At 45.6% G+C, this 12,972-nt stretch overlaps 1 protein-coding gene across 1 annotated transcript; it reads right to left on the minus strand.

Moving 5' to 3' along the window:
- Positions 1–4,095: 4,095 nt before the first annotated feature.
- On the minus strand, positions 4,096–11,850 carry LOC107533501 (E3 ubiquitin-protein ligase RNF113A-like). The gene is made up of 2 exons (XM_016208218.2): positions 10,864–11,850; positions 4,096–4,242 (listed from the first exon to the last, which is right to left on the minus strand). Exons 1-2 carry the CDS (start codon positions 11,848–11,850, stop codon positions 4,096–4,098), a joined length of 1,134 nt encoding a protein of 377 aa, XP_016063704.2.
- Positions 11,851–12,972: the final 1,122 nt, after the last annotated feature.

A 12,972-nucleotide genomic window follows, 5' to 3' on the forward strand; every position in this document is an offset into this window, starting at 1 on the left:
GTATAGATCTGTGCTCATACCATTAAGAATCTTTTAAGAAATGGCAGCTTCTTTTAAGAAAATGTTCATTATATAAACAAAACTCATGTGGATAAAACAAAACTATGGAGAATTTGGGAAAGTTACCCAAAATTTACCTCTCAGATGTTATAGACCATAATAGGTTTTTAGATAAAGTCTTTAAAATAAGAAATAGATTATTTTTATAACATAGAAAATACAGAAAGGCTGTCAATACCATTTATAAAATGGCTCTAACCCTGAAACCAAAACCAGAAGAAAAAAGAACCAAAAAAAGAAAAAAGAACCTATAGACTATAGATGCAAAAATACTAAATCAAATACCACAAAGAGACTTCCATATGATTTTAGAAGAACAACCTAATAATAAGATTTACACAAGAGATCCAAGACCACTTAATACTGGGCACTGTATTAGCAGAACATGGCACATGAGGACAAGAAAAGTAGCCTGACATTCAACTAGATCCCGTTTCTCAGGTCAGCTGTTCACATACTATCTAGATATTGAAGGGTAAACATAAATTTCCAGGTATCCAGATAATTTGTTAAGAAAAATATCAAAATCTGAATTATTTGGACAGCTGGGATTAAATAGTCATTAATGCATGCAGAATATTCTCCGAGAAAGAGAAACATTGTGTTATAAGCCACAAGAAACATTGTGTTTCTTCATTATTATGAGCAATGGGAACTCTCCATTCCCACCAAGGAAGCCCTCCAGAGCCTCAACCTGGTGTCAGTCCTCACAGTCGCTGCCCCTCAGTTAGGTCACCTATTGCCTGTCCATCTTACTTCCATGGCTCAGCTCTAGTCCCACTACCCCAGTCATGCTTCCACGGTGTCCCCCTCTTCACCCCTCCCGCAACTTACAGCTAACACTCTATTCTCTTCCTTCCCTCCAGGCCCCAGCAAGTGCTCTATCAGAACTCCCCAACCTGATTATTTCCCTGTGTCTTCCCCGAGACCAAAGAGTCCTGGGGCCGTGGGCTGTGTCACGGAATTTCCTTACCCTGCCACACAGCATAGAGTGAGCACTCAATCCATTTTGATTCCTTAATTAACCAATTCAAAAATTTGCAAGTACATATCTCTATTGATTCCTGTGCAGCAAAACAATGGTAAATTATTGACAGAGTCATAACTTCCTCTAACAAATCAGTCCAAAACACTCATGCACATGTGCATATACATACACACCCAGCAAATGTAAGGTGTTTCCTGATTTCACCAACTGCACTTGGAGGCTTAAGATCTGCCACATGAGTCTGTGGAACAAAAGCTAACAAGCAGTCAGCTGTCACTTTTCCTCCTTGTTGGTTTATCTGTGCAGAAGGTGAGAAAACATGACCAAGCTGATCCAGGTTTCCCACTGCGATTACGTGCTGTTAGGGGGTAATCTTCCAATGAAACTCAAACCAGAGAATTTACCTTCCTCAGCAAAAGGTCTGAATCTCCCTTAGCTAAACCCAAGGAAATTACCCGCTCTTTTAAGAGGCAACTTCCTATTTTTCACATTTCCTATACCAAGTTATTCTAACCAAGACCATACAAAAAATGGCCAGGTTCCCCTATGAACCAATGTGCCAGTCCATCTTCATGCAAATAGAAACAGCTCTAAGGACTAAAAATCCTAACTATTGCTCATATTAACTGGGGGTAAAAAGGAGTGATTTGCTTCAGATTTTCCAGCTGAAATTATGACATAGATGAGACCCCTGGAATCCACCAAAGAATGGGCTGAAAGAAATATTCTAAGAAATGGCAACGGAAAACGGTTCACTGTCTGTGGCCCCTGGTGCATCTGGGGCCTGGGGTTCTAAAGACTTTGTCACTCTGATCTCTACTAGGGATTTTTAAAGAGAGTCAAGACACTTAAAGGTTCAGTTAACTGGAAAGGCCGACGCAGCATGAGGGTCCAAGTGGGTGGTCAGGAGAAAGGGTGCAGCAGACAGACAAGATTGGCATTCACAGCAAGCCCACATCTGCCTCGCACGAAAGGAAGGGGCAGTGGGCACTGGTTCAGGAAACCTGAGCTACGAGGCCAGAAAATCCAAACTGTTCAGTACAAAGCCCCGTTTTCAAAAGATGGGCCAGGTCCATAAATATGTGCACAACCCTGTCTGCTAAACACCTAGTCACCTAAATATTTTATACACAGGAAATAGACCATCTATCTACTGAGTTAAAAAGCAATTTTTACCCATCTTTTTATATCACAGGGCAATTATTGCTCACTCACCACTTAAATTTGTCCTGACAACCTAATGTCAGATAACACCAAAGAAAACAAATGAAAAATAGAAAGAATACTTAGTCTCCTATATGATATATGTTTGTGCCAAAAAAGATTAGTTAAAAATTCATCTTCCTCCACCTGAATTCAGAGAATGTTTAAGGGAACTGTCAGCAAAATCATTACTAATGAAGTAGCAGAGTATGCGAAACAATGGTTAGAAAGGAAATTTAAAAGATAAATGCAATTGCAGATGTCAGAAGTTTTCATTAGTGAATGAAGATGCTGGGAAAGGTCACCTTTTTTAGGACAGCCCATGAGCAATACAAGTACCCAAAGCATCAAGTTGTATCTAATCTTATACTGTGATCCAACTCTCAACCTGCTCCCTGTGCTCAAACTCCTCCTACTACGTTTTAGCACTTGACTTTTTCTATAAAAACTAGGAAGGGAACTATTGCAACCCTCCACCCCAACAGCCAAACCCAAGCCTACTTTCTTGGCTAGCACTACCTGTGGTACGTATAATAAACCATCCATCTTTAAACTACAAACCATCATCACTCACCCAAATCCCACTGTGGGGCCCACAAGAAGATGGCTTTGCTTGTGGCTGGGATGAGGCTTCATCTAAAGATGTCTGCCCAACTATAACTCTGGATACTGGGTTCTGGAGTGGACAGTGGCGACCAGTGAAAATCACAGAGAGGACGTGGGAAATTCAAGGAGGAGTGAGGCTGGTAGTTGGTAGTTTGCAAAGTGGGTTTCAAATGATTAGTGTCTGCAGACAGATATGCCCACCCATCCCCGTGTCTAGCAACCTGACCTTTGTCACTGGGAAAAGAGCCTCACTCTTCCTCCAAAGAACATGCGGAGGTGTCTCAGAGAACGAAAGAACAAGAGGTCACAGTTCCCCAGACTTCTCCAACATTTTATCTCTTTTTCACTGCCCATGTCAACTAGAGAAACCAAACAAATGTCCAGTGGCCCAGTCTACCCTGGACTTTCATCTCTCCTGACATCTAGGCCATGGCCAGTGTTCTCCTCCCCCATTTCCTTGGTGCTAATGGAAGGAGCAACTATACTTCATGCTTGGACTGACAAATGACAAATGCAAAGTATGTTTAAAAAAAAATAATAAGTCAACAAAGAAGCTAATGGGAACCTTCATGGTGAGGTTACTATAAACATAAATATCAGCTCAAAGCCTCTGGTTGGTTCCCTTTCTAGGTTCCACCAAATGCCAAGAACCAGAATCAGGACATATGCGAGACTGCTTAACGAGATCGCAAAGGCATACCAACCATGGCTTGGACTTCATCTCCAAATCCTCCAGAATAATATTCCTAATGTACTGAGTATATTTTTAATAAAAAGTAGTGCAGTTATTTAAATGATGTTACAATTAACATTATTTGGCTTTGAGCAAAACCCAGAAAACTAAAAAGTCAACTCACTATGCAAAGGGGAAAGAACTCTGCCAAGTTCTGAACTGAGACACAAGTCTAGACCAAGACTTAGATGGAAGGAGAGGCCAGGCTTGGACTCCACACCCCTCCAGGAATCCAGCCTGTTCCAGTGCCAGGGGCCCAAGAGCTGGTGCAGAGAGAAGAATGCGAGACTCAGAGGGACAAAATCCTCCCAAGGCGGGGCAGGGCACAGCTCTAACCCCAGTGGGAAATGAGTGTGCAGACCAGGAGCTGCGGAAGAAACGTCATCAATGCACCGCTCACCCAAGCGTTCAGGAGGGAGGGAAGGGTAAAATAAGGCTGCAGTAGGCACACGGGGAAGGCAGAAGGTCAGGGGCTCACCAGACTCAGAGCGGAAGGAAATGGAAGTCATTCCAGACCCCAGTCACCGGTGGAGGTACACTGGCTGTTGAAAACACTGCTTACAGCAGGCTCGAGGACCAAGGGCAAATCTGCACGAAGATGGGCTTCTGCAAACACAGCTGGGCCTGCTGAGATGGACACGATCATGATGAGCTAGAAACACAGAAGAAAGTGGGCAGCAGCCCAGGAAAGCAACATGCACATGTGTGGTCCAGTTCATAATCAATGACGAGGCTCTGCAGCCAAGGCACCTGGAGCAGCACATTAATTACCAGAGCTGCCAATGAGCTGAGTCACCCATTAAATGATGCATCTGCCATCCACTAGAAATCATCCAACAGCACATCCTCCCTGCCATCCTCGGGCACTTACTGAGCACCTTCGAGATGCTGGAGTCTGAAGGTGAGCAGATGGTCAATCCCCACAGCCTGCTAAGGGACCACAGAAAGTTTAAGGCCTTGACCGTTACACCTTCTTTATACTTAACAAAGGAATCCCAGCTTGAGAGTCAAAGTTTACAGTGACAAAGGCCTTCTAAGATTGTACTCATTTGTTTTTCACCAGGTCTTATCTTCGTGGCTATTTTTAAGATGCATTTCTGCTAAATTCACTTTACATGTAGTTTTTTTAACTCAATGGATTTTGTTATGTATTTAATACAAATTGTGTTAAAGACATACAGAGGTTTCGGGATCTGATATTGTTTATAAGTTAGCACTTTGGAGACTATGGAATAACGACTTTTTTCTCCTTAGCACTCGGTGCCATTTCCATGCAGCTGGCATGCTCCACGCTTCCTCACTGTTCTTAGAAATGGTATGGGGGCAACATCCCATCCAGGTGAGTCAGATATAGACCCTTTTATGGAAAAAGTTCCCACACTGATCATCTAGTTATCTTTCCACCCCACTGTGCACAGTGTCTGAGGATGAACTGAAACATGAGCTCCTGGGGTGATTCCTACTCAGTATCAAATACATTAGATCCCGAGGTGTTTACATTATAATGTTTTTTAAGTATAAACCCTTTACATTATAATGTTTCTTAAGTATAAGCCCACCAAAAGCTAGGAATAGACTCCCTCTGCTTAGAGTACTTCTGTAACTATAAATTAATATAGCATTTAAAATAAATATAACCAAAATGATAAAAGGCCACATTTCAAATTAATGAATTCATCTGAACCTGACAGGTGATAATGTGATTGAGAGTGATGCTGAGGAAGCTGTGGCATTGTCTGGCCTGTGGTATTACTACATGAGCCATGAGCTCTGCGGTTATCCCAACACTTGCCTCTACCAATTGCATACGGCTTTGCTGTATAGCGCTGGGTGACATTCACGGTCCCTCATGTGGAGAGGAACTTGGGTGGATCCTCCATCCACCTCTGCTTTTGCACTGATGGGTGATAGTTAACATTAAAGACCCTGATGTTTGCTATTCCAGGATCTGTTTACCACAAACATGACCATAGAGTGCTTACCATCCTCTAATAATTTAATCAATTTCACCAGGGAGCAGTCCCTGCTGGCTCCAACCTCAGCCCTTCACCTTCTCAGGGGAAGGGGCTAAAACACCTCCCAGCAGCAGACCTGGAATCACAACCCCAGACTGTGCTACATCCTGACAACCTGCATGGAGTTTCCATTCTAAAATCAGCACCAAAGGCAAAAATTAAAGTACCCTTTAAATTGTGTTAAATTGAGAATCAAACATGAGACCCCTGGCTTCGTCTGTATGTCCTGTGTAGTAATTCTTGTGCTTGCTGAAGTTTGAGAACCACCGAAACAGACTAAAGAAAAGAACAAAAGGGAAGTCCCTCCACAGAAATCTGGGCATCCAGACCATCCCATGGGTCAGCCAACAGCATCCCCAGGGATGAATGGGGGACCAGTGGGGAATTCAGAAGTATTTTTGCTTGCCAGGAGAAGTTACTCCAGTCTTTCTTTTCTCATGTGGAGCTTCTAAACCTAACCTGTTAGTAGGTTTGGTCAAGCTGTGAGATCTGAAGAAGATAATCATGCCTGCCCACAGTTCTGCAAATTCAGTGTTGCACCGTGGGTTGTCTTGTTTAGTCCCACAATTCTCTCATGCCAAAACCTATTTCCCTAAATCTTGTTTGCACAATGTTAATTTTGTTGAAATGTACAATTCTGTATGTACTTTCTGAAAAACAAAATGCATCTTATTAAAGAGCAAGGATTGTACATTGTGCCCAGAGAATTAGGCTGACACCAGGCTGATAAATAAAGGGCACATAAAGGCACCAGGTACAGAGGGGAAAAGAATGTCTGGTTATCAAGATGGGCAGGCTGAAAGATAATAGATCTATCATCTTTAATCAAACCAAACCAACAATCAGGATACTCGGTCTGCATAATTTTCCAGAAGGCATTTCAACATCATGCATTTGGGTCTCTTTAAACAATATGGGTTTTATAAATATTCAATCGTAAGAACCAAAATGAGAGATTCTGTCAAATGTTGCCCTGGTTCTGCCCACTTGGCTCTAGCCTCCTATCCTCAAGAGGAACGTTTTCTAGTATTAATGGCCTTTGCTCCTTCTGCAACCGCTCGGCTCTGACCACTGCACTTAGCCAAGCCTGGTCTTCCTGCCGCTGCCGCTGTGTCATCATAAAGGCTCCGCCTACTCCAGTTGTCCTACTTAGAAGCCTGGGAGTCTGTCCCTACCTCCACTTCCACGCCAGTACCCAAAATGGACTCTCTCACCCTGCAGTGCCCCCTTCATGATCTAGACTGTCAACATCCCCTACTCAAGCTATCAGAATACCCTCCTAATTGCGACCACTCTTGCTCCTTACAGACCCATTCTCTACCCAATGGCAGAAGGATCTGAAATAGCGAATCAATCATGTCTGCTACTTGCCCCTTTCTCCCACAATCATGACGAAATCCATCCCCTGCCTGCCAGGCATGTTCCTCATGATCTGGCTCCCGCCACCTCTCCAGCCTCAGAAAGGGCCATTTCCCCCACTCACATCAGCAAGCCTCTCCCTTGGACCTGCAAAGTTCCAGCTCTGTGGCTCCACAGGGGCTTCCAACCTCCTCAGTCCTCAGTTTGGGGTGTGTGACCCTCCCAGGAAGTCTGAGAAATCACTCCACCTCCAGACTGCTCCCCTTGTTATACCCCCTATAGTGTGGTCAGTAGAATAATGCCCTCCAAAGATATCCACACCCTAATCTTTGGAACCTCCCATGGCAAGAAGGACTATGCAGATATGATTAAGAATCCTAAGATGGGGAAACTGCCCTGGATGGTCCAGATGGGCCTGATGTAACCACGAGTCCTTAAACATAGGAGAGGTTTCTCACCTGTGGTCACAGACACATGACAGGGGACTGATCAGAGAGAAGTTTGCTGGCTTTGAAGCTGGAGGAAAGGAGATGAGTCAAGGAATGATGGTGGCCTCCAGAAGGCAAGGATGTGGAATTCCCACAGAGCAGTGATTTTCAACCAGTGTGACACAGTTGAATTTTTAAAACATGCAATACCTGACTATTTAGTCAAGGGTACTGACCTCTTTTCCCTTAGATTGTAAAAAAAAAAAAAAAAAAGACAACCGCCAACACAACAGCTGTCCAGTGTGAATCAAAATTATATTTGTTTTTCCCGGCCAGGCATGGCTCGGCAGTTAAGCATTGATCTAGGATCCAGGAGATCGAGGTTCGATTCCCAGTCAGGGCACATGCCTGGGTTGCAGGCTCGATCCCCAGTAGGTGGTGTGCAGGAGGCAACTGATCAATGACAACTCATCACTGAATGTTTCTCTCCCCCCCCTTCGTCTCTCTGAAGTCAATAAAGATGTATCTATATATACATATACTTGTTTTGTCAGGTTGACAAAAGATACCTTTGGTGTGCCACAAAATTTTAGTCATTAGTTTATGTGCCATGAGATGAGAAAGGATGAAAATCACTGTCCTAGAGCCTCCAGAAGGAATGAGGTCATGCCCACAACTTGGTCTTAGCCTGGTGAGACCCATGTTGAATTTCGGACCTACAGATCTTAAAGATAATTTGTGTTGTTCTAAAACCAGAGTTTGTGCTAATTTGTTATAGCACCACAGGACACTAACATACATAACATTTTTGGTATTTGTCATCCCTCTAATATTAGTAATTATCTCATGTGGTGGTTAAAAAACACAAGCTCCACTCTCCCACTCACTAACCATGTGGCTTTGGACAAGTTAACCTAAAAGACATGCTAAGCTTCAGTCCCCAGGTCTGTAAGAAGGAGATGATAATGCTTATCTCCAAGGGTGGTAATGGGTGTTCAACAAGATAACGTGAAGAAGTACTAGCAGAATGACCGGCAGAGTAAGCCTCCAGTAACTGTAGGCCACAGCAAGCACTTGTGAGTTGTGTGACTCTTTTCCTACAAGGTTATAAACTCTGCAAAGACAGGTACTGTGACTTTATTGCTCATTGCTATATTTCCAGGAACAAGCACAGAGCTGGACAGAGGAGGTAGTCAACAGAGAGAGAATGGATAAATGGATGGGTTTATATGGACACTCCTTTAGGTACCAAGAGTTACACAGAAGCCTGAATCACCCAGTTAGCTCAACACTATGTACTGAAGAGCTGCTACACATGTAGGCATTATGTGCTGATGAGTAGAAAAGGAAAAACAAAGTGTCCATTATTGTCTATGAGATTACAGCAGCCCAGGTTGACAGCATTAGACAGCATGGACATTTTAAAGGTATAAAAGAGGAAACCGTGGCATCTAACTTGGGCGATGCTTTCCTGGAGGTGGTGAGATGAAAGTGGTCTTTGAATCTAGGCAAAGTTTCCACTGAACAAGAGCAAATAAGGGGAATCATTCTGGGTGTTGGTAGATGGCATCTGCAAAGGTACTGAGACAGGCAGACTGAAGGTGCACTTGGGATAACTTTACTCTGGTAAAGAATTAATGTTGGGGAGCAGGGGACATACACCTGCAAGAGTAACTTTGGGCCCATTTTTAGATAGATGGCTTTCCATACAGCTAAAGACTGTGGATTGCCCCTTAAAGCAAAGGGAGGATCAGTGAGGATTTCTGATCCAGGGAGTAACACAATGAGACAAGTGTCTAAGACAACAGCAGGACTGGACTGGACAACCAGCTGTCCTATCTGATACACTTGTGTGGGGCTAAAATTCCTAGTTGTAAAAGATGGGAGGAAAATTAGATGGCAAGACATCCAGAAGTTCCTTATCTTCACTTTCAAAACCACTTTTGGGTTTGTTGTTTTCAGGGTATGGTCTGGATTCTTCCCTTGACAGTCTTGGTAGTGAGTCTGCTGTTTGCTGGCCTGGTTAGCAATCACTGCTTCCTCACTGAGCCCCCAGACTGGGCAGCTCTTCTGCTGGAGGCTCCCGCATGAACTTATTCTAAGCCTCTCCCAGGGGTGTTAGCATTAGAGTCTTGAGCTCTCTGCAGTGCCTCATCTCCTGGAGATTATCTCAGGGGTTGAGAGTTAAATGTAGATTTAGCTGGGTCCTCAGCAGTCCTTGCCAAGAACCCCAAAGTTTGAAGTTTGTGGGCAATAACCTTCCCCACCTGGACAATGACTGGCTTCCCTAAAAAAAAAGTGAGTTTTATCCCATCAGTGGCTGACAAAGACTTGAGGACGAAACCCAGCCCTATCCTGGGAATCTCAGCTCACAAACAAGCAGGTACAGAAGGCCTTTCTCCATCCTGACTTTGTGATACCAAACTCTCATTATAAACATTCACTTGAGAAAAGTATCAAAGTGGGTTTACTTCCATTACAAATAGCACCCAACTATTTCCCAAGTAGTTCCTGAAATCAGTCTTGTGCACTTTTGAAAAGTCTTAAATGTTTCCAAACTCTTGAAATTTGTAGTGATTGATACAGGTTTTTAAGTTTAGTATTACTGCTCATGTCACATTTTCGCCTGATTTCCAATTTTTTTGTGGTATCCTTGATTAGTAAGGAACTCGATTTTATCTTTTATTGCAGGCCTTTGAATGTAGCAAAATGTTGAAATGATTCATTAATCATAATAAAAAACTTCAAAGGGATTTAAGTTAAACTTTGGGTTTCGGAAGACATACTAGACGGTCAACTTCTTGTATTTCAACTTCAGGACAATGAGCCTAGTGGAGAATTTTGCTAAAAATGCCTAATGAGTATGTTAGTCACATCTAAAAATCATCTGCTGTCCACATGTTCACATCGTATATTGCATTTCATCCAAAATCCATTTATTATGTAGCAAGATACAGTTTAGGCTGTTCATTTCTACTGATCCATTCCCTGGACTGTAAAAGAAAAATAAAGTGAATTCCTTAGGGCCAGAGCCTGACCAAAACCAGAAAACTGGCTCATGGCCCTGATTCAAGCTCTGTGTGTATATATAGGCTCCAGTTTGAGACATAAAGTTGAAACCCATCAAATGATTTTGTTTTTTTTATGTTGCTTTGTTGTTTGCAGTCGAGGAACTGGGGTCCCTTTATTGCAGGGCACCATGTGAGGAGAGCTGGAAGCTGTCACTTAAAAATCTGGTACCAATGGCTTACATTTGGGGGGTTTTAAAGACAAAAAAATCATGAGTTACCATGAGGATGGGGTTTGAGGTCATGGTCAGTTCTTGTGCAAGCTTCAGCATTTTTTAATCTCATTTAGTTCATCTTGGGGGCATCCTGCCCAGGGTCTTCCTTGTGGCCAGGTGGTGTTTTCTACTTAAAGATTTCTGCAAGACATCTTGATGCTTTCAGGAGCCATCTACCCAGGACCTACCTGACCACCTGCCTGTTCCTCTGTCATTTTCCCATCCTCTCCCACAGCTCGATGCTTCTGCAGCTTAGCAATCAGTTCTTTCGCTGGGTTGAAGACACCATTGGTCTGCTGGTCACAGACATAGCAGCGCGGGGTGGTGCGGAAATGCTGCAGCGCGCAGCGCTCGCAGAAATAATGCCTGCACTTGGTGACAACTGGGTTTTGGAAGGCCTGGCGACAGATGAGACAGGTGAACGGAACTTGCTGACCACCACTGCCCACTTCATAGTTCTCATCCTCCGAGACTCCGTAGCGACCTTCCTCAAGCTCCCGTTCGATCTGCCACCCGTGCTTGTAATCCGAGCGGTCGTGGAGGAATTTGCAGCTGTCTCCGAAGCCACAGAAGCCAGTCTCCTTGTAGTCCTTACAAATGTCAGGCTGGTAATCCCAGCGCACGGTGGCACGCAGGTGCGCGGGCGCGCGGATGGGGCCCTTACGCGCCATCCCCGGGGACGCGGTGCCCATACGGGCTTCCTTGGGCCTCGGGTATCTCTGATAGTTCCTGATGCCCCGATAGATCTTGTCGTCTTCCCGGCCCCTCCGCTCCTCCTGGGTCCGCTGGCTGCGCTCAGAGGTGGCCTGTGCGTCCCGCTCCTCCTCCGGGCCTAGGGCGCAGACAGCAGTCGCCCCCATGTCCTCGGGCCCCACGGGCTTCGCCGAGCGGGTGGACTTGTAGAGCACACGGGGAGCCTCAGGCCCGTCCTCCTCCCCCTCGCAAGAAGCCACCTTCTGGGGGCCCCCGCCACGGGTCCTCTGGATCATGGGGCCGTCGGCGGTCCGCCTCCCTCCCCGGCGAACCACGGAGCTGCCTTCGTCGCTGCCGTCTCCGGGCTCGGGGTCGCCCACTGGGCGCTTCCTGCGGCCCGCGGCCCCTTTCCACCCTGGCCTTCTGAACAGGAAGGGGCACCCCTGGCCCTTGGCCTTCCTGGGGGAGAGCGGCTCGGCCATTTCCCAGCCGGACCGAGCTCCAACGTCTGCCGCGTGGGTGCGCTGGGTCACGCGGGGCGGGTCACGCGGGGCGCTAAGCCGAGCGTGGGAGCAGCCCAGACGGCTGCGCGGAGGACGCAGCCGCGCTCTCAGGGGCCGTCTTTATTTTCAAGTTGCGCGTGTCTTCCACGACACGTTAGACTGCGCCCTGCGGAGCGGTCTCCGGCGCGCTTCTCGCTTTCAGAGCGTGGTTATCTGCAGACTCCCCGAGAACGGTGCATGAAAGGCTCGTCTCCCCACCCAAGCAGCTGCAACGCCGACACCGCCCCGAGGGATGTCCAGTGAGAGTTTCTGAACCAACGCTTCTGAAACGTCTCTGTCGTACTTACATGAATCTGACCTTATGTATTCAAAGTAACTAAGTCTGACTGGATTAAATGTTCAAAAGGGCAAGACAGTGTTCATAATGATTTGGGAAATAGTGATGGCGAAGATTAAAAGCTGAACACATCGAAAATAAGGAGCTCTCCTTCTGAAATACACATTTAAAGCACATGGTCTTCGTTTCTTGCAATGAATTTAATGAGGGGCTGCTACATGGAAGAACTGAGGCGCTGAATGGCAAGGAAACACTCGAGGAGTCCAAGAGCAGAAAACAGCCATCTAAGTGCCCCGAAGGCTGGGCTGAGAACCAGGGTACCTGTGGCATGGAGCCTGGCAGGAAAGGGGGCCTGTTCTCAGGGGTGTAATCAGGAGACATCAGGCAGTAGTTCCATTTAAATTAGGTCTTAAAAGGTAGGTAGGATTTCAACACCCAGAGAGGAAGTCCCAGGTCAAGAACAGCCTGGCCACAGGCCAAAAGCATGAGCAGGACTCTGGGGCAGCTGGTAACCTGGGAGACACTGGAAGTTGGGGTGGGGGGCGTGACAGCACCTGTCACAAAAATAGTAAATTACGGTCAGGTTGTAAAGGGCTCCAATGCATTGCTAGGGAATTAGAACATCTCTCTGCAGAAAATGAGTATGGGGAAGGTTTGAACAAAGTACTCTGGAAACATTAATGTAAGGACGCCAGAGGACAGCGTCAGCTGGAAGAGCAAGGAGGAAGGTCTCTCAGGAGAGCAGTGGGCTGGCTTCCGCAAGT

Source organism: Miniopterus natalensis, chromosome 6, assembly GCF_054644295.1.
Source record: "Miniopterus natalensis isolate mMinNat1 chromosome 6, mMinNat1.hap1, whole genome shotgun sequence".
NCBI lineage: Eukaryota > Metazoa > Chordata > Mammalia > Chiroptera > Miniopteridae > Miniopterus > Miniopterus natalensis.

Bases quoted from the DNA above. Each gene is read 5' to 3' on its own strand.
- LOC107533501 (XM_016208218.2), bottom strand. From the start codon at position 11,850: ATGGCCGAGCCGCTCTCCCCCAGGAAGGCCAAGGGCCAGGGGTGCCCC. The intron at 4,243-10,863 runs GTAGGTCCTGGG...CTGTGTTTCTAG, and splicing joins AGGAACAGGCAGGTGGTCAG to CTCATCATGATCGTGTCCAT.